The following is a 21,236-nucleotide window of genomic DNA, read 5'->3' on the forward strand; positions in this document are numbered from 1 at the left end:
AGCCAGGCGCTTGCACAGCAATCTTCTTCTTCATAGTTTTTTTTTTTTAAACTTTATATTACGTAAAATTTCAAAGACCACAAAAGTAGAGAGATTGGTGCAACAAGGCCCTTTGCCTCCAGCGCCCAGCACCGCAGCCATCGCCCACCAGGACCAGTCTTATTTCACCCACACCCCACCCCTCACTTCTCCCCGCTCCAACTGGAGTATCTCGAAGATCTGGAAGTTGTAACATTTGATCCATGAACACCTCCCTCACCCCCGATGTGACATCTACACCCAGGATTTTGCCTACAACACATCTCTCTAAACACTCCCAGTCCTCTCCAAGCCACCACCTTGCCCCAGGTCCCCCTAGGGGGTCCTCTTCAGTGACAACATTGGACTCCAACAAGCCTCCCCTTCCTCGCATCCCCTCCAGCCCATGCAGAATCACCTTAAAATATAAACCAAGTCACATCTCCACCTCACTCAAAATATACCAGTGCCTCAGGACTTCCCTGGCGGTCCAGCAGCTAAGACTCCGTGCTCCCACTGCAGGAGGCACGGGTTCCATCCCTGGTCAGGGAAGGAAGATCCCACATGCCGCGTGGTGCGAAAAAAATATATATATATATATCAGTGCCTCAAGGAAAACCCAGACTCCTGCCCTGGCCCTCAGACCCCTGTGAGGTCTGGCAGACATCCCCAAGCTCCCCTCTCCTTTTGGAGCTCCAGCCACGGTGGCCTCGTGCCTGATCCTACAACAAGCCAGGGTCCTTCCCGCCTCGAGGTCTCGGCACATGCTGTGCTAGCTCCGGGAGCCTTCCTCTTCCCCAGCTCTTCCCGAGACGCCCTGACCGCTCTGTCTAAGGCCATCCACTGTTTTACCTCAGCTCCCTTTGCATTTCCTTTCTGCCACTCACCATAAGTGGCAATTATTTTTATTTATGTATGCATGAGGTTATTATTTGTTTCTTCTCTTAGAATTAAGCTATGGGAGGCAAATGGTAACAGGTGCAGACCTTTCAGTCTGACGGAGTTCCATTTCTGCCACTACCACCTGAGTGGCCCTGGGCAAGTCACTTATCCTCTCTCTCAGCTGCAAAATGGGAGATAATAATAGAATCTTCTGACTTCCACGGGTTGTCATAAGGATTAAATAAGATAATATGCCACCATCACAAGATTGTAAATCAACTATAATAAATAAATAAGTAAATAAAATCACAACAGTACTAAAAAAAAAAAAAGATAATATGCCATCATGCTAAAAACAGGGTTTGCAGCATAGCAAGTGCTCAATAAATTTAGCTATCATCATCATTTGTACTATTATTGTTATTAATTATAAATAGGTACTCCAGGGCTTCCCTGGTGGCCCAGTGGTTAAGAATCTGCCTGCCAATGCAGGGGACACGGGTTTGAGTCCTGGTCGGGGAAGATCCCACGTGCCTCGGAGCAACTAAGCCTGTGCGCCACAACTACCGAGTCCACATGCCACAACTACTGAAGCCCGCGTGCCTGGAGCCCGTGCTCTGCAACAAGAGAAGCCACCACGATGAGCAGCCCGCACACCACAACGAAGAGTAGCCCCCGCTCGCCACAGCTAGAGAAAGCCCGCACACAGCAACGGACACCCAATGCAGCCAAAATAAATTAAATAAATAAATAAATACATAGATAAATAAATAGATAAATAGGTCCATATTGTGCACGCGCACACACACTCACCAGCAGCCAGCACAGCGCCTGGCATACAGTCGATGTCCAGTGAATATGTGTTAAGTGAATGATTCCACAGCTTCTACCAACATCTCTGGGGTTACTGGGGCTACGAGGTCCTGAGGATGGGCTGGTGGACCGCTTCACCTTATCCTGTGGCCCAGACCTGCCAAAGGAGATTTGCATCACTCAGCCTCGCTGGAAGTGGAGCTTTATCTTTGTTGGCCCATGGGCCCAAGAAGGGCGGCCAGGGAAGTGTGTGCTGCCTCCCCAACCCAGAGCAGCCCATGAGGTTTCGTGTCCCCTCTGTGGATGCAGACCCAGAAATACCGGACCCCTAGAGCTCCCCCAGGTGGCAGGCCCGTGCACTTTTTGTGAGTTTCATCTTCCTTCCCAGGTCACACCCACTGCCCTCTGTCCTCCAGAGCACCTGAGTATGAATTTATCACTGAAGTGGCTGGAAAGGACAAGGACACGTCCCTGAGTCAGGGTGGAAAGGGGAGCTGCTGCCCCGCTGGGTGTAGGCAAAAATCCCCTGGGAGTCAGATCCACAGCAACGAAGAAAAGCAGAGCGGCCAAATTGATAACTGCACACCAAGTGCCAGAGGCTGTGCTGCCTCTGCTCCAAGGAGGAGTTTCTGTCCGGAATGTCAGCTGAGACCAAAATCGGCTAATTTTCAGGAACCTGTGGTTGCCCAGGAAAAAACAGTTGTATTTTTCTTCTTTTTGGCTGCTGTTTGTAAAACTTATAAAATAAAACTGACCAAAATAAAAACACTGATTTTTTTTTTCAGTAGAAGAGTTTTAATTTCTGTGTTATAAAACACAATGTGTGGGACTTCCCTGGTGGCGCAGTGGTTAACAATCCGCCTGCCAATGCAGGGCACATGGGTTCAAGCCCTGGGCCGGGAAGATCCCACATGCCGCGGAGCAACTAAGCCTGTGCGCCACAACTACTGAGCCTGTGCTCTAGAGCCTGCAAGCCACAACTACTGAGCCCGCATGCCACAACTACTGAAGCCCGCGCGCCTAGAGCCTGTGCTTTGCAACAAGAGAAGCCATTGCAATGAGAAGCCTGTGCACCGCAATGAAGAGTAGCCCCCGCTCGCCGCAACTACAGAAAGCCCGTGCGCAGCAACGAAGACCCAATGCAGCCCAAAATAAATAAATAAATAAATAAATAAATTTATTAAACAAACAAAAAAACACAATGTGGATGGACTTCCCTGGTGGTGCAGTGGTTAAGAATCCACCCGCCAATGCAGGGGACACGGGTTCGAGTCCTGGTCCAAGACGATCCCACATGCCATGGAGCAACTAAGCCCGTGTGCCACAACTACTGAGCCTGCGCTCTAGAGCCCTTGAGCCACAACTACTGAGCCCACATGCTACAACTACTGAAGCCCACGCGCCTAGAGCCCGTGCTCTGCAACAAGAGAAGCCACCGCAGTGAGAAGCCCACACACCTCAACAAAGAGTAGCCCCCGCTGGCTGCAACTAGAGAAAGCCCGTGCGCAGAAACGAAGGCCCAATGCAGCCAAAAATAAATAAATAAATAAAAATTTTAAAAAAGAGACCCAACGCAGCCAAGTAATTAAATAAATAAATATTGTAAAAAACCACAATGTGTTATAACTAATATTTTAATATTAGACTAATATTTTAATAAAAATCAAGTTCAAAACTCTAAAAAACACTTGTAAAACAAACATAAGATCCTTGAAAATTTCAGACTCTGTGGACAGTTATGAAGTTAGGAGTTGGAGGGGAATTCCCCGGTGGTCCAGTGGTTAGGACTCGTTGCTCTCACCGCCTGGGGCCCAGGATCGATCCCTGGTCAGGGAACTAAGATCTCGCAAGCCACGCTGTGCGGCCAAACAAAACAAAGCAAGACAAAACAAACAAAAAAAGCGCATCGCTCGTTTGTTTGCTGGGAAAGCAAGGGGTGGAGCGTGAAGGACTCACCAGTGAAGGTGGCAGCTCCGGTGGTTTCAGGGACCCCCAACTGTGGGGTAGAAAGGAAACTCCAATCTCCGTCATCAACCTGGCCCTCTGCCTTGAGCTCTGGATTCAGGCATACAGGTACCTTCTTGAGCAGCCCACTTGGGTGACCTCCAAATACGGCAAACGCAATAGAGCCCACACTGAATATCACCCTTCTCTCCAAAGTGGCTGCTTCTCCCATGTCTCCGCCTCCCTGAATGGCACCACCAGGGGGAGCCAAAACCCGGCGGCCACAGTCCTCCTTCACATTCAGCCGGTCACTGGATCCGGTCCAAATCCACTTGCCAACCACCTCTCGACTTTACTCTCTCCTCCCATCCCAACTCTGCTTCTGCCTCGGTTCAGGTCACTACCCTCTCCTGCCTGGGCAGGGCCCTGGGTGGTCTCACCTTACGTATTCCTTTTTTTCCCAGTTTTATTGAGATATAATTGGCATATAGCACTGTATACATTTAAGGTGTACAACATAATGAGTTGACTTACAACATTAAAGTAATAGAAAAATTTTTTTCCTTGTGATGAAAACTCTTAGAATTTATTCCCTTAACAACTTTCATATAATACGTACAGCACTGTTAATTATCTTGTCATGTTGTACATTACATCCCTAGTACTTATTTATCTTGTAACTGGAACTTTGTATCTTTGACTACATTCATCCAATTCCCCTTCCTCCTAGCCCCCACCTCTGGTAGCCACAAATCTGATCTCTTTTTTTATGAGTTTGTTTGTTTTTGAAATATGACTGATCTATGACACTTTGTTAACTCCTTGTATGCAACATAGTGATTCAATATTTCTATACCTTTCAAAATAATCACCATGATAAGTCATGATAAGTCATCTGTCACATACAAAGATATTACCTAATTATTGACTATATTCCCCACACTGTACATTTCATACCCATGACTCATTTATGTTGTACTGAAAGTCTGTACCTCTTAATCTCCCTCACCTATTTCCCTCCCTGCCCCTCGCCCCCCTCCTTACCTTATGTATTCTCGCTGCTCTCCTGTCTGGTTACTTTTGTAACCCTGATCCCTTGTGGAGTCTCTGACGCATAGTACGGTCTTGATAAATATTGGACAAGTGAGTGAATGGTTTGTTGTTTTAGTGGCTGGGGGGGGGGGTTCCAGTGGCCTCTACTTGACCCTTCCCCCTGTAATAACCCTTGTTCCCATGGGGATATGGGGCTCTGCATGTGTCAAAATGTCCTAAATTACACACAGGAACCAGGAAAATAGCCCGAGGTGGGTCCTCTGTGAGCAAGCTCTGTGGTGGAGCCTCTACTAGGGAAGAAAATGAAAATCTATTCTTTAATTATTTCCTTACTAGTGAGAGAAACTGCCACTTAGAGGTTGCCTGCCGCTTTAAACCAGCTGGTGGCTCCCTTCTAATCTTCCCCTTCTGAAAGACTTCCCCTCCTCTTCAACCAACAAAATTGCAGGCACATGATCCAAGAAAGGCCAAATGGATGCTTGGAATGTAAATTTTAGGCAAAGTCTCAAATATTCTGAGACTGGCTGGGGACAAGCGTCCGGCAGTGGCCTGATCACGCTGCTCCTGAGTCCCTGCTCCAGCCTCCCAAGCTACCCCAGCTTCTGCTTGTTTCCAGGTCTGACTTTCAGCCCACAGTAACCCCACAGCTCCCAATGTCCTACCAAAGATTCCCTTCTATTTTGCTTAACATCAAAGTTTGCTGACTGGCTGGGGGCCAAGGTGCCCCTGGAAGGAGAGCATTTGAGACCGCCTTTCCTTTTGAGGTTTAAAGTGATTACATAGAGACTTCCGTGGTGGCGCAGTGGTTAAGAATCCGCCTGTCAATGCAGGGGACACGGGTTTGAGCCCTGGTCCAGGAAGATCCCACATGCCGTGGAGCAACTAAGCCCGTGCGCCACAACTACTGAGCCTGCGCTCTAGAGCCCGCGAGCCACAACTACTAGACCCACATGCCACAACTACTGAAGCCCACGCACCTAGAGCCTGGCTCCACAACAAGAGAAGCCACTGCAATGAGAAGCCCGCACACTGCAACGAAGAGTAGCCCCCACTCGCCACAACTAGAGAAAGCCCGCGTGCAGCAACGAAGACACAACGCAGCCAATAAATACATAAATAAATAAATAAGAGCCACCACCACCACCAACAACAACAAATAAAATGATTACACAGCCCCAGATGCTGGTGATGGACTTGAACTGAGATCAGATGGCAGGAAAGAACCCCAAGGCCCCCCAAGAGGGGGTGGCTAGACATAAATTCAGTAGCAGGGTCTGGATACAGACCAAAGCTGGAAACATCTCCTGATGCAGCCCCTCACTCCCAAGGCTGTGACAGCTGTGGCAGCACACTGTCCCCTCCAGTGCCATGGCCACATGACCAGGAATGACAGTTGGGTGAAAATTGGCAGCTATCAGCACCCCTCCCAGCTGTCCGGCTGCAGCAGGAAGTGGCTGGCAACCTCTCACTAATAAACAAGCCGACAATCAAAAGAAGATTTTATCATCTGTCCTACTGGGCGCTCCACTGCAGGACCTGTTTGCTGTGGCTAGAGGGATCTCACACCAACCCAGCACTGTTTTCCTGGTCCCTAAGTGTGACTGTCAGAATGATGGCCCCAAATATGCCCACATCTTAATCCCCTGGAACCTGTGAGTATATTACCTTACATGGAAAAGGGGACTTTGCAGATATGATTAAGGTTAAGAACCTTGAAAGAGGGAGATTATTATCCTGAAATATCCAGGTAGAGCACCCATTTTAATCAGTCCTTCGAGGGCTTCTTTAATCAGCCTGTCTTCTTTTTTTTTCATGTAAAAATTTATTTATTTATTTTTTGCACGGCATGCAGAACTTCTCCATCTAGGGATCGAACTCATGCCACCTGCAGTGGAAGCACAGAGTCTTAACCACTGGACCACCAAGGAAGTCCTAATCAGCCTATTTTCAACGGCCACTGAGAGCGGAGAATCTCTGGGACCCGGTGACATATCAGTCTGTGAGGTTGGGCAGCTAACAGGTGGGATAGACTGATTTTACCATTCCGTTCTCCGAAGCCTCGGAATTTTTTCCTCTGTATTATTCCAAGGAAGTCTGACTCTTCCCAGTGTGGCCAGTGCTAGGTTGGGGCTGGAGTGAGCCCTCTGAAAAAGCTGCTGTCAGATGCCTGCATTAGAGTAAGAAAATCCAGCTTCCTGTAAGGTCCTCCAAGACAATCCATGAGTTAAGACCTAAATCTTTACTTTCTGCTGCCTGGTAGTGTACCCCCAAAGCCAGGTTTGCCTCTTCTCCACAGGCTTCCGTCATTCATCTTGGAAGTGATATCATTTTTCTAAACTGATTTTGCCCACCCACAGGCCCGTTTTGTTTTTTGGGTTTTTAAAAAATGTTTATTTATTTATTTTCTTATTAGTCATCCATTTCATACACATCAGTGTATACATGTCAATCCCAATCTCCCAATTCATCACCCCCCACCACCACCCCCACCCCCCGCTGTTTTGTTTTCATTTTCCTCCTTCTCATTAGCTATCATGGGACAAACCTGGCAATGGAGTAGAGCAAGGGGGAGGGGAAGGGTTCCAGGCACCCGCAACCTCGCACCTTCTTCCCCCTCCTCAAGGCATCCTCCATCAGAATCCTGGCGTCTAACAAGATCCTTCCTTTGATGCAGGGCCCATGCACTGCAGCAAACTCATGGGGATGCCATGAAATATTATAAAACTTTGAGGGAAACACAGAGATACTGGATATCTGTCAGACAATTGGCAAGCTGCTAGCTCGAGGCAGTTCACAGTTTCAACATCGGATTGCACTACGTTCCTTTCGATGACATAATATCTTTGCACAGCTGGATTTTTGGCAGCTGCCATGATAAAAAGCAAGTACCACAGGGAAAGTCAGTGCGGAACAGGAAATGAAGGTGACGATGTCCTGTCTGACTCCAAGTTTTGAGAAGTGGTGCACACACCCATCAGCAAGTGATTGTGGTTATTTAAGAATAAAATATTTTTGTATCTTTCAATGTATGTGTATTATTTTCTCAAATGACCACTGATGTATTAAAACACAAGTACTTCTTACGTCGTTTGAACCTAACTATTTATTAAATGGAACTGTTGGGTGACCAAGGGACGCCATGAAAAAATCAACTGAGACACTCAGGACGTGGTGAACCGACAGTGTTTGGGAACCTCTGCCATAGGGACTTGGTGGGCGTAGGATGTCAGTTTCTGTGGATTCAGCTCTCCCGTGATCAGTTTCTGGACTCTGTCTTCAGGGCTCCCCACTGCCAGCTAAAGCAGACAGCACTTCCTACAGGAGGTTCTTGCAGCCACCCTGAATGTCCTCATAGGCTTCCAGCCAGAAACCTGCCTTCCTTCATAGAGAGACCTTTCTCGTCTCCAGCAGATTGTTGTGGCTATCATGGGTATTATAGTATGCCCATTTTTCAAATGAGGAACGATTAGGGAACCTGCCTAATGTCCCAACCCTCAGATAGTGGAGCTGGAATCAAAGCAAGGCTGTCTGGTGCAGCATGCCTGGTCTGTTGTTTTTTGGCTGCGTTGGGTCTTCGTTGCTGCACACGGGCTTTCTCTAGTCGCAGCGAGCTGGGGCTACTCTTTGTTGTGGTGCTAGGGCTTCTTATTGCGGTGGCTTCTCTTGTTCTGGAGCTCTGGCTCTAGGCGCGCGGGCTTTAGTAGTTGTGGCTCACGGGCCCAGTTGCTCCGCAGCATGTGGGATCTTCCCGGACCAGGGCTTGAACCCGTGTTCCCTGCATTGGCAGGCGGATTCTTAACCACTGTGCCACCAGGGAAGTCCCTAGGGTGCCTGGTCTTAACCACTACCAGTTGGTCTCCTGGAAAGAAATCCCCAAACTCACCAAAATCACGCTAAAGCATGGCCACTCTCAGGGGCCCTAAAGCTGCATCTGGTCTGGGCCCCTTGTCTGGATCCCACAAGGTCGCAGGCCATGCCTCACTTAGCATCATCATTCACCAAAACCACAACAACTGACTGTGAGGAAGGCTTCACCTGTCCCCCACACCCAATCACATCATGATCAGCCTGGGAGCCCACATCTTGCAGCCTCGCCCCTAAAAGCAAGTTCCCTGGGAAGTGGGCATTTTCTGATCAGAGACATGGCGGTCATTATGCACTGGCTCTGCTCTAGGGGTGAGGATCACAGAATCTACCTGCATTCAAACCTCTACTTGCTAACTTGGTCAAGTAGGGCAGGTGACTTAACACAAGGCACTCAGGCAAGTGCTTTCAGCTTCCTCATTCATAAATTGTGGGAAAAATGGCAATTCTTGGGGATTGTTATGGTTCTTAAATGTTCATTTTTAAAAATTTACTTATTTTATTTATTTATTTTTGGCTGTGTTGGGTCTTTGCTGCTGCACGCGGGCTTTCTCTAGTTGCAGCGAGCAGGGGCTACTCTTCGTTGAGGTGCGCAGGCTTCTCATTGCCGTGGCTTCTCTTGTTGCGGAGACGGGCTCTAGGTGCGTGGGCTTCAGTAGTTGTGGCACGCGGGTCCAGTAGTTGTGGCTTGCGGGCTCTAGAGCGCAAGCTTGGTAGTTGTGGCACATGGGCTTAGTTGCTCCACGGCATGTGGGATCTTTCTGGACCAGGGATCTAACCTGTGTCCCCTGCATTGGCAGGTGGATTCTTAACCACTGCGCCACCAGGGAAGCCCTTTTAAATGTTCTTTAAATGCTATGGTTCTTAAAAGATTCTTAAATGTAAAGCCCTTAGAATTGGGCTAGGCTTATAATAAGTGCTGCAAGCGTCTACTATTATTTTAATTATTATTTGGCACCAAACCCCACTCGCATTTGTAGAGGCCAGGACACCAGAGGTGGAATCCCATCTGGAAGGCATCCCACTCCCCAGGCCTGAGTTTGCCGGGGGTGGTTCTGAAGCAGGGAGTGCTGGCACCTAGTTGACCTCAGTAGGTGTTAGTTCCAACGCCCCTCAATTATAGCTCCCCGGTCTGTTCCAATATTGTTTGAAGAATATTTTATTGAGTTCCTAGCGCTGAACTCCAGAGTCTCCAGGGCTCCCTGGAGACCGCCCCCAAACCCCGTCTAGTGTAGGAGTCAGCAGACTAATATTTTCAAATGTAGGGATGAGCACTGATATAGAGGTCGGCCTTGAGATCAATTCCGCTCCAAAAACTGTGGCTGTCAGATCCCAGCTGAGGACCTCTGAGCCCAAACCCACTCCCTCCCGCCAAACACACACCCCTATGAAAGGTGTCCACACATCCGAGTGCTAGTTGGGGGAAGGGAGGGCCCAGCACTAACAGTTCTTGACCCCCAGGTGAGACGCTGTGCTTTCGCCCCTGCGAAACAGGATTCAAGAGGAAGAACAGCAAGAGTCCCACCAGCTGCTATAAAGACTGGCAGGGACAGCCTCAGCTTGAGGACCAATGTGAAGCCCTCTTGGGGTCTTCCAAATACGACGGAGGGCACCTGCGAGCAGACTTGCCGTTTTGCCGGGGGAACTCGGCAGATATTACAGTAATACAAACATTTAATAAATTAAGCAACTATTCATTGAACACTAGTGTGCTCTGGGAGAGGCCGGACTGAGGCTTTCTGGTGGCTTCAAGCCACCGAAGGTAGGTGGCGCCAAAGGCCCATTCATGGACACCGTCCGCCGGACTCTTGATACCGTCTCGGAGCTCCCTCCAAAGAACCCGCGATCTAGACGAAAGGAAACCGGGGGCAGGGAAGGAGAGTGGGCGCCCGGGTCGGGTCCAAGGGGCATCCTGGTCAATAGGGTTCGGACCCAGTAGTCTGAGCATACCCAGAGGCAGTGAGGACTTCGAGGGTCCCAGGTCCGGAGCGGGCGTGGCTTCCGTCCTGAGAAGGTGGGGCCTAGGGTGGATGTGACTATACATTAACAGGAGGCGGAGCCTGAGAGGAGAGGTTGGGTTACTTTCTCTGCGTGGTTGATGCCTGTGCTCAAAACCCCAGAGAGCAGCGCTCTGGGTGGGCGGGACTTAAGGGACCATCAAGGGCGGGGCTTCTGGGCATTCTTAGTGGGAGGGCCCTGGGGCTCTGTTTAGGTGGGCCATTACCTCAGTAAGAAGCGAATGTGTGTTAGCCATACGTGGGCGGAGCTCTTCCCTTGGTGAGGCCGGTCTGGGGTCCGGACCCTAAGATTTTGGATGCTGGGGAGGGGGCGTGGCTTGTAGCTGGGCATGTAGCCTGAAGAGGCGCTAGAATGGAACGCGGTGAACTACTGGAGGGCGGAGTTTGCATCTCTACCGGACAGAGTTAATGTCTCTGCTGGATTCCCTACACTCGTGGACCTAGTCCCCAGCTCTGCAAAGGGCGGAGCTGCGTGAGGAGAATGTGTAAACTCTGGGCGGAGTTCATACCTCCTGGAAGCTGCAACTAATAACTGCCAGTCTCCTAGCGCAAGCTGCGCTTAGGAGGCGGGGCTATGGCCCTGGTGGGCGGGGCCTAGGTACTGCCTTGGCCGGGGCGGAGCTGATAGAGCAGAGGGGCGGGGCAATCGCTCGGCGAGAACCTCTGAGCTGGCAGGGGGCGTGGCTTGTGGCCTTGGTGGGCGTGGCCTCTGGAGAGTTCCCGAGGGGACGCCAGACAGCAGTGGGTGGGCGTGGCTCGTAGCTCCGAGCGGCCAAGCTGATAGTGCAGGCCCGGGTCGCGCCTGGAGGAGGCGGGGCCTGAGTCAGTGGGCGGAGCCTCAAACGCAGCTCTGGGTCTGGGCGGAGCCCCATTTCGGCGCTAGTGGGGGCTCTGCCCTGGGAGGCTGTCTGTTTAGGGCCGCACGCAGCTCCGCATCTGGTGCTCATTACAGGATGACAAAGAGCCGGCTCTGGGCCCCCTTCCCCACTCCCATCCCCGCCCTCTGACAGCAGTGCTTTTAACTCCTTCCTGCCCTCGGGGCGCTGTGGATCTCCTGCCCAGGGTCACAGGAGGGAGCTCTAGTTCTTCTCGTCCTGGCAGGCTTTGTCAACCCCCAGGCTGCGCCCCCCACCTTCTTCTCAGACCTAGGCCTTTGGACCACCTCGCGACCCCCACTCCCATCCAGTGAACCTCTCCGGCGGCGCCTCCAACGTTAAAAGCTTGAGCTGGATCTGTCGGGGGCGTCTGGTTTGAGTTAGGGGAACGTGAGAGCGGAGGGGGGGCGGTGCGTAGCGTTCCCTCCGCCCCCTCCGTGCCGCCCCCCACCACGCACCCCTATTCGTCCCCAACTCCCGCCCCTCCTCTCCTGGTCCCTTGGGGCCCAGCTCAGCCTTCTAGCCCAGGCCCAGCCCCTGGGGTCAGAGGGTGGCAAAGGGCACTGCGTAGGAAAGGGGGCTCTGGGTCACCCCTCCTCGCCTGCCCGGGTGGTCGTGGTGGTTCTGCTCCGTCCTAATTAGAGGTCCCTTAGAAGCTGCAACTGAAAAATCACAGAGGTGGTGGGAACCCACGCCTCCCCCTCCCCCTGCCACGCCTCCCCCTCCTTGGTCCCCCCAAGGCAGTGAGCCCAGGATGAGGGAGGTTGCTGGGTCCCCACAGGCTGTGATTTTTTTACCATCCCCTCCTCCCGTTCATGGCATATCTCAGCCTGGAGCAGCCTGAGCCTTTCTCGGTCTGCAGTTCTCCCTCTCCCAGCACCATCCACACAAAGAAGGGCACAGTGTGGCCCAAGATGGGAAGGCCTTGCTCAGGAGGCTGCCCAGGGAGCTGGGTGTGGCATCTCGCTCCTGGGTTCCTGGCTCTCCGCAGCCCAGCTTCTAGGCTCTGACTCCCACCACCTCCCCAGAGCAGAGAGGAGGAGTGCCTCCCATCACCTACAACCCAGGGGGGTGACAGCACCTTTGACTCAAGCCGCCTGAGCCCCAGCCACCAACTTCTGGGCGGCCTTCGGGGAGGGGAAGGGAAGTACCAGAGCTCACCCTCTAGACCACCTTCACTCTCCAGAATCACCAGGCCTAGAACATGCCTTTGACCCCCTAAACCCCAGTTTGGCTCCAGTTCAGCAGAAGCCCTCATTCCAGATTCAGTCCCACCTTCTAAGAATTATGTAAAAAGAGGAACCAATATGAAATTCTCTTCATGCCGAACCTCCCACTCCTAGGCTCTCTGTGTGACCTTGGGCAAAGTTCTGCCCTCTCTGGGCTCCTGTTTCCCTGAGAATCTCTAAAGCATACCCTGCCTTGAGGAGTCTTACCTTATTTCCTGGGGAGCCCAAACAAGCTGAAGGAAGATCCCCTCCTTCTTTTTTCTGAGTCCTCCCAGACCCTCCCCTCAGGCGCCAATGGGGGTCAGGAGCTTTGGGTGAGGTTGGCACCCCGTTTATTGGAGAAGACCCCAGAACCCACCCCCTGAGGTCCTGGGGGGCCTCGGCATCTCCTCCGTCTTGAGTGCTGGGCCAGGAAACAGAGCTCCCAAGAGTCAGGTCTAGCGGTTGACTGAGAGAGGAGCCTGGCTGGGCCCGGGGGACCAGGAAGCCTTCTGTCCAGCTGGGCAGCCCCCGTGGGTCCCTGGTGCAGCCTGGCCCATGTGTCCAACGCATGCCCCTTCCCCCACCCCACAGAGCGGGGGCTGCGCCCCATCACACGCTGGTTCTGCAGGTCTGCACCCCTGTGAGGCTGCCCCGGTGGGGCACGGGTTCCGTTGAGCCCTTGCTCCCGGCGTGGGTGACCCAGCGATAGCAGTCGGTCACGCGCTTATTGGGCGCGTGGGGGCCACAGCGGGTACAGTACACGATGCCCAGTGCAAGTAGGACCACCAAGAAGACGCATGTTGGCACTAGGAGTGCCACCAGCAACCACCGATCATCCCTGCGGCTGCGGCCTGCTGGACTGGCCTCCCCCAGGGCTGTGGGGACTGCCGAGGGCAGCCACGGGGCCAGGTTGGGGTCAGGGGTACCTTCCCTTGGGACTTGTGGGGCTTTGGAATGGGGGTGTGTGGGGCTAGCGGGTGAGGTCTGGTTAGTGGGGCTCTCTGGGGGCAGGGGAGTGTGGAAGGCTGGGGGTTGGGTGGCAGCAGGCACGGGGACTTGATGGGCAGGCGACACAGGGGGCCTGGAGGTAGTGGTCAGAGAAGGCTGGACAGTGGAAGTAATGGGATGGTGGGTGGCCTGGGCTTTGAGGACCGGGATATCTGGGGTCACAGGGGTTTGACGGGCGCTGGAGGTGGTGACCAGAGGGGCGTGGTTAGCTGGGATTCGAGGCAAATGAGTGGTGTTCTGGGTATCAACGACCTGGGTATCTGGAAACATGGGGGACTGGTGAGCGGGGAACAGTTCAGGATATTTGGCTGAGATAATTGGGGGCCGGTGGGCAGGGGTCGGTCCTGGGTGTGTGGCAGAGATAACGGGGGGTTGGTGGGCAGAAGGCAGATCTGGATAGTTGGCTGAGATCTTGGGGAACTGGTGGTCAGAGGGCAAAGCTGGGTGTATGGCAGGGACCACGGGGGGCTGAGGGGGAGGGGTCAGGGGCGGACGCGTGGCAGAGACAATAGGGGGTTGGTGGGCAGAAGGCAGTGGGGGGCGTGTGGCAGAGACCACCACAGGCCGGGTGACAGAGAGCACTGAGGAGTGGTAGGGGACCCTAGGGGCACTAAGCGGGGGTGGCCAGGTGGGGTCCAGGTAGGGCATCCGTGACTCTCTGTCCTCTGGGAAGCTAGGTCTATAGGCCAGGCCAAAGTCAGGTGACTGCGTGGCCTCCATCCACGGGATGCCAGGCATCTCTGTCCAGCCACCATCGAAGACCTCCCAGGCTTCATCTTCATCCTCTTCATCCTCCCCATCATCCAGCAACTCGTCCCCAAGGTCCTGGGAAGCCCGGGAGCCCATGGCCCCAGCAGGGCTGCAGCTGATGCCATCAGCCTCCAGCTCGTGGCCCTCGCTGCAGTAGCACTCAAAGCCACCAACGTAGTTGACGCACATCTGCTGGCACACGCCGGCAATCTGGCATTCATCTGTGTCCACGCAGCGGTGCGGCTCATCCTCGGCTGGCCGGAAACCCAGGCGACAGTGGCAGCTGTAGCCCTGTGGCCCTCCAGGCTCACACTGCTGCTCACACAGGGCATGGGCACAGGGGTCCTCGCAGCTGCGCCCGTCCACTGCCAGCCGGAAGCCCTCGGTGCAGCGACAGGACACCCGACCGTCCGCCTCCTCCACGCACTCGTGTTCACAGCCCCCGTTGTCTGGGCCGCAGCCGGTACCGGGGCACAAGGGCCCAGTCCGCGACCAGCCCACGCCACCGTCAGGCTGCTTCACGCAGAGCAGAGAGGCTTCTCTGCCAGCCTGGCATGGCACGGCAGCCACAGAGCCGAAGGGCAGCCACTGAAACTCTGCGGAGACCAGGTGGAAGGGCGTGGTGTAGACGGCGGGGCCGGCCTGGCCTGCCTCATCGGGCAGCGCTGGGCAGGAGCCCTCGAAGCCAAACTGGCACAGGTAGCCATCGACGGCCAGCGTGCACGAGCCCTCGAGCCAGCGATGCTCGCCACTCGCCTCAAGGGCCGCACAGCGCTGGGCCGGGCAGGGCCCACCCGTGGCGGGCTGGGCCCAGTTGGTGAAGGCCGTGTCCTGGTCCCCTGTGGTCCACGTGAAGCCCCGCAGTGGGCGCTGCGGCTGGCAGTGCCGGGCCTGCCGCTGCAGCCCGATCCACAGCAGCCGGCTGGCCGGGCCGGAGCCCACCAGGCTGTCCACGCGCCGGGCCTCCTCGGGGGTCCGCGGCGTGGCCAGGTCGCCCCCCAGCTCACGGCAGGCCCGCCAGGCCTCCAGGAAGGTGCGGCGCCGCGGGAAGAGCGCGTAACAGCTGCCGGGGCCGCAGGCAGCGCGGGGCTCGGCGGCCCAGGGGGCCTGGCCCAGCGTAGGCACCGCGGCCGCCCAGGCCAGCAGCAGGCGCAGCAGCATCGCGACGCCCCCCGACTGGCCCGGGCCCGGCCGGCAGCCGCTCTTGACAGGGGGCGGGACTGGGGCCTCTGGCGGGCGGGCCGGGGGCGGGCCCGGGCCGGGCTCAGGCCTTGTAAGGAGTGGGCTGGGGCCGCTGCCAGCTCCCTGCTCCCGCTCCCCCGGGGCCGCCAGAGCAGGAAGCAGTCGGGCGGGGGGCAGGGGTGGGGGGGGGTGCTGGGAGTGGGGGCAGGGGAGGGGAGGAGGCACTGCTAACGGGCTGGGAATCGAGGAGAGGAGGCTGGACGACCCTCAGAAAACTCCAGCGCCGTCTGGGGCTCTTGGCGGTGGGTTGAGGTCGCTTCCCAGAGACTCACAGAGACCCCAGTCGGGACACACCGACCTCGTCACACCCGTGAACAGCTGCTTGTCATGTGTGTGGAAACATGCTCTGACTCACGCTCTCACGTCACACACGTGTGTATGCTCCTCTCCACACACAAGCGCACGTTCTCCATACTCTGTCCCTTCGTCCCAGAGTTGCACATACTCTGACACGCTAAACCCTTTAGGTGTGCATGCGAAAAGCGGTGTGGGTTCTGCAGGCCCTAACACAGGAAGTCACCCACCTTTGCATGCAGGCCCTGGATGTGGGAACCACCTCGATCACACAGGCGTGGGCATCCGCAGCCCTCATTTATATACTGAGCTCCTACCTCTGCCCTCAAGCCTCCTGGCTCCAGCTGGACCGGGCGTTGGGGGTGGCCGGGGAAGGAGGAGGGGCAGGGGGCTGCCCTCCCTTCACCTCTGCTCAGCCTGGGGCCCTGGGAACCTGGACTTAGAGGGGGAGGAGGCGGCCCCCAAACAGGAAATGCTTCTCTGGGCTCCCTACTGCAGGAGGGCAGGGTGCATGGGGGAGGGGGTGGGCAGGGTGAGCAGGGCTGGCTGGGAGGGGACTGGTGAGAGGCCATGTATGGACATGGGGCACACAATGGTACACACGTGTGTGTGACACAGGCGTCACATGTGTGGAGCCCTCCTTGCCCCCAGGCAGGGCCTGCTGCGTAGGCCTGGCCGGGGTCCTCTTCCCGCCCCTCCTGGACGCCTCTGGAGGCATGTGTACTGAGCCCATTATTCAGGATGGTCCCTGGGGAGCTGGTTGTCAGATTAACCCGTGCACACCCACTGCACTCTTAGCAGAAATTTGAGCCGGGGCGGGGATGCTGAGAAGAGGTTCTGCCCCTCAGCGTGCTGTCCTGATCCGGCTTCCCACTCTGCCACAATCGGCTGTGTGACTGCAGGAAGTCGCTGACCTTCTCTGGGTCTCCATTTTTCTTACCTACAAAACGGGGCTAACGTGTCAGGGCCCTTCAGCTCAGCAGGGCTATTGTATCACGGCACTCAGTGTGTGCAAATGTGCTTTGTCAGCTGCAAAGCATGAGACAAATGTTCCTTAGTCTTCTGAGCAAATCTGGGGGGGGCGGGGGATGGAACCAGGGCGGCTTTGCTAACCTTCTTACAGTGGCAGGGCTGGCCTTGCAGACACGGCCAATCCCCTTGAGAACCAGGACTTTAGAAGGGCTTGCTATATGCCAAGAAGGTCGTTCTTTTCAAGGTTTACATCTGTGAAGCACAGAGAATTATCCCCCTTCTCATGAGAGGAAAGTCAATGTGGGGCAGTTCATCCTTCCACTGGCTCAGACCCAAAGCCTTGAGATCATCCTTGACTCCTCTTTCTCCCACACCCCACATCCAGTCTCTCAGAAAATCCTGTTGTCTTCACCTTCAGAACAGATCCAGAATCTGACTGCGTCTCACCACCTTTGCCACCCATGTCTGGCCCAAGCCACTACACTTGTCCATTTAGATTCATGCAACATCCTCTCCTCTGGTCTCTCTCTTGCCTTCTCCATCCTGCCAGAGGGATCTTTTTAAACCCCAAGTCAGATCCAGTCACTCTCCTGCTCAGAACCCTCGAGGCCCCCATCTCACTCAGAAGAAAGGCCGGTCTTTACCATGCTCGGCCTCCAGGCTCTTGTGATCTCCCCGCAAACTCCCTCTCTCATCCCTCTCCCTTCCCCTCATTCCCTCTGCTCCAGCCACTCTGGCCTGTGGATGTTCCTCAAACTCACCAGGCACATGCCTACCTCAGGGCCTTTGTATTGGCTGTTCCTCTGCTTAGAACACTCTTCCTGCAAGATGCAAAGTCTCTGCTTCTTCACTTTCTTCAGGTCTCAGCTCAGGCATCAACATCCCAGACCACCACCCTCCTCCACCATACCCTGGGGCTCCCTGGCCCCCTGGTCTTGTTCCATTTTTCTCCTTTGCACTTACCCCTATCTGACATGGTATATATTTGCTTGCTGGCCTGAATTCCCCGATAGCCAGGGTTTCTCGCCGTTGGTATTACTGAGAGTCAGGGCTGGGTAATGACGTCTCCTAGAGACTGTGCTGTGCGTTGTAAGATGTCTAGCAGCATCCCTGGCTTCTGTCTAGATGCCAGTAGCACCCCTCCAGTTGGGACAATAAAAAATGACTCCTTGGGACTTCCCTGGTGTTCCAGTGGTTAAGACTCCACGCTTCCACTGCAGGGGGCACAGGTTCGATCCTGGGGAACTAAGATCCCGCAGGACTCGCGGTGCGGCCAGAAAAAAAAAAAAAAAGACTCCAGACATTGCCAAATGTCATGTCCCCTGGGGGCAGCACTGCCCCCAGTGGAGAACTCCAGCCCTAGGAGACTGCGAGCTCCATTTTGGCAGGGTCATTGTCTTATTTCCTACTGTATCCCCTGAGCCTGGAAAGCTCCTGGCCCACAGATGCTGCTCAATGGGGTTTGCTGAACGAAAGAATGAATGAATGCGTGCATGAATGAGTGAATGAGACAGCTAAGTGAATAATCTGGCTCAGGGCAACGCAGGGGGGATGATGCGATTCTGCCTGGAGCCAAAGCCCACCTGCTCCCCACATTCACCCAGCCTTCCCCAGAAGTCATACCATCCTAGACCTGGGAGATCCCTGAAAATCAGCAAGCTTTTTTGTGGGTAGGTACACTGAGGCCCAGGGGGTCTCAGAGAGACTGTGTGGCAGGGCTGGGACCAGAACCAAGGCCTCGGACCCTTCTTCCAGTTCTCTTTTTGCTGCAGTGCCCTGAGGAGTCGTTGGAGCGGTCTGAGAGTTTGGTATGATGTCAAGAAATGAGGATGGAAGGAAGGCATGATGGGAAGAAGGCACAGCTTAGACAAAGTTACTGAGCTGGGAGAGCTCAAGATGTGTTTGGAGAATACAAAGGACTCTGCCGGGGCCTGGAGGGAGGTTTAGGGTTAGAGGGACAGTGAAGAGTAGAGAGAAAGTATCAGAAAGGGGGTAGAGGCCTGGCCTGGAAAGCGGTGGAGCTGCCCCTGGAAGGCTGGCCTCCATCATGGGGGTCACGGGGAAGAGGCATGATGAGAGATCCCTGTGGCTGGTATGCGGTGGGTGGAGGGGGGACCGGAGGCCAGGGACCAGTCAGGAGGTTGCTGCAATAGTCTGGGAGAGGGGAGGGAGCTGGCTGGAGAGCTGGGTAGCAAGGCGGGGCAGGCTGGGGAAGGCAGCCGCTAGAGGCTCTTCAGGGGCGGGCGGGGGCTGGCCAGAGCCTGGTCCAAGGGTGTGGCGGTCCCAGTCATGATTCGGGCAATGGCCAGTGCTGGGGCGTCTGAGGGGAGGCTGCAGGCCGTCTGGCGAGTGGGCGGGTCAGATCAGAGGTCAGGACTACAGCCTCAGTGGGGGTGAGGCATTGCGGGGCAGGCAAGCAAAGCAGGAGGAGGAGGGTCAAAGGCCAAATTCCAGATGGCCTGGCTGGGCAAGTGGAGGGAAGCCTGAGCCAGGAGGCGGGCAGTAGTGGGGAGGAGTGGGACACCCTGATCCCAACAAGACTAAGGGTTTGGTAGGTAGAGAATGAGACTTGGAGATGCACCTGGGTGCCCAGTTTGGGTGGGCATCTAGCATTCACCTACCCGCCCACCCCCAGGGCCATCCATGTTGGGAGAGGTGGGGTGGAGGCTGCCTAAGAATTTCCTACCCTAGGGCTTCCCTGGTGGCGCAGTGGTTAAGAATCCACCTGCCAATGCAGGGGACATGGCTTCGAGCCCTGGTCCGGGAAGATCCCACATGCCGCGGAGCAGCTAAGCCTGTGCGCCACAACGACTGAGCCTGAGCTCTAGAGCCCGTGAGCCACAACTGCTGAGCCCACGTGCCACAACTACTGAAGCCCGCGCGCCTAGAGCCAGTGCTCTGAAACAAGAGAAGCCACAGCAATGAGAAGCCCGCACACCACAACAAAGAGTAGCCCCTGCTCACCACAACTAGAGAAAGCCCATGCAAAGCAGCAAAGACCCAACCCAGCCAAAAATAAACAAATGAATGAATGAATTAAAAAAAAAAAAGAATTTCCTACCCTAGTCAGGAGAAGGTATATAGTGGGCGCAGTATCATGGATCTGGGGGTGAGGGGATAGAGAGGGTTTTGTTGTGGTCTTCATGCCAGTCCTGTTCAGCCTGACTCATCTTGGTTCCCCCATAGCACAGAGAAGATGCTAACTGATGCAATAAATGCTTGGAGGATGGGGGGATGGATGGATAGATGGATGGGGGGACGGATGGATAGATGGATGGATTTAGGAATGATTAAGTGGATGGATGGATAGATGGCTAAGTAGATGGGTGTGTGGATGAGAAAACGTTTAGATGCATGGTTGGGTACAGGGAATCAGGCAGAAATGCTAATTTATGATTAGCTGCCACCGTGATGGATGGCACACTCAGAACGTAACCCTATGGATCTGCAGGAGTGCAGCCCAGGAGGACGGGACAGCTTGCGCCACCATCAGCAGGGAGCATGTGTGATGCTTCCCTGTTACCACACAGCCTGTTTTCTCTGTTGGGGCCTGAGGCCAATGTGTCTCCCTGGCTGGGGTGGGGACAGCTCAGGACACCAGGCGTGGCTGACTCACACTGGGAGTCAGGAGGCTGGGGTTCCCTGCTCCGATCACGGCCCTTTTGGGGAGAGCTCACCTCAGGAGGGCCATGGAAACAGAAGCCCACTTCCCCAGAAGGAGCGTTGTCTTCCAGCTACTGGGACAAGCCAGACGGTGATTCTGGATGCAGTATGTGGGCCTGTTGGAGTTGGGGTGAAGGCAGCTTGCAGAGGGGCTGGCCCTCAGGGGGCCCAGTGGAGCAGCCAGCATGGGGGAGCTGAGTGTGATTGGGGGGCGCCCCCCCGGGCAGGAGTCCTAGAGAGCATTGGCACAAGGGCCGCTGAGCCAGCACATTGCTTTGTGTACAAATCACCTCCTTTCCTCCTTTCTCTTTTGTCCCCATCCCCCCACCTCTCTCCATTTCTAAATTCTTCCCAAACCACCCCAGCCTTCAGGCTTCAGGAGGAAGGGCCAACGGGTGGGCGGGAGGCGCCTGGTCTTGGGTGGGAGAGGTCCCAGGGCAGGAGTGGGGAGGGAGGGGAATCTGGGAGGGAGGGGGTTGATTGAGGCCCCCTCCCCTGCCCCATGTGCTGTGCCACACCCTGTGTGCTTCTGGATGGGAGAGACCCACAGGAAGGGGTGTGTTGCCAGACCGGACAGGGTGGGAGAGAGAGGCTTGGAAAAGGTGGGACCCAGGAAGAAGGGGTGTCTT

At 54.9% G+C, this 21,236-nt stretch overlaps 1 protein-coding gene across 1 annotated transcript; it reads right to left on the bottom strand.

The window, feature by feature from the left end:
* Positions 1 to 13,011: 13,011 nt before the first annotated feature.
* On the bottom strand, positions 13,012 to 15,638 carry CD248 (CD248 molecule). The gene has a single exon (XM_082477182.1). The coding sequence runs from the start codon at positions 15,595 to 15,597 to the stop codon at positions 13,288 to 13,290; it is 2,310 nt and encodes a 769-aa protein (XP_082333308.1). The 5' UTR covers positions 15,598 to 15,638; the 3' UTR covers positions 13,012 to 13,287.
* Positions 15,639 to 21,236: the final 5,598 nt, after the last annotated feature.

The sequence above is a fragment of the Balaenoptera physalus genome, assembly GCF_965194825.1.
Source record: "Balaenoptera physalus genome assembly, chromosome: 10".
Taxonomy (NCBI): Eukaryota; Metazoa; Chordata; class Mammalia; order Artiodactyla; family Balaenopteridae; genus Balaenoptera; species Balaenoptera physalus.

Excerpts from the sequence above, each read along its gene's own strand:
- CD248 (XM_082477182.1), bottom strand. The coding sequence starts at position 15,597 with ATGCTGCTGCGCCTGCTGCTGGCCTGGGCGGCCGCGGTGCCTACGCTG.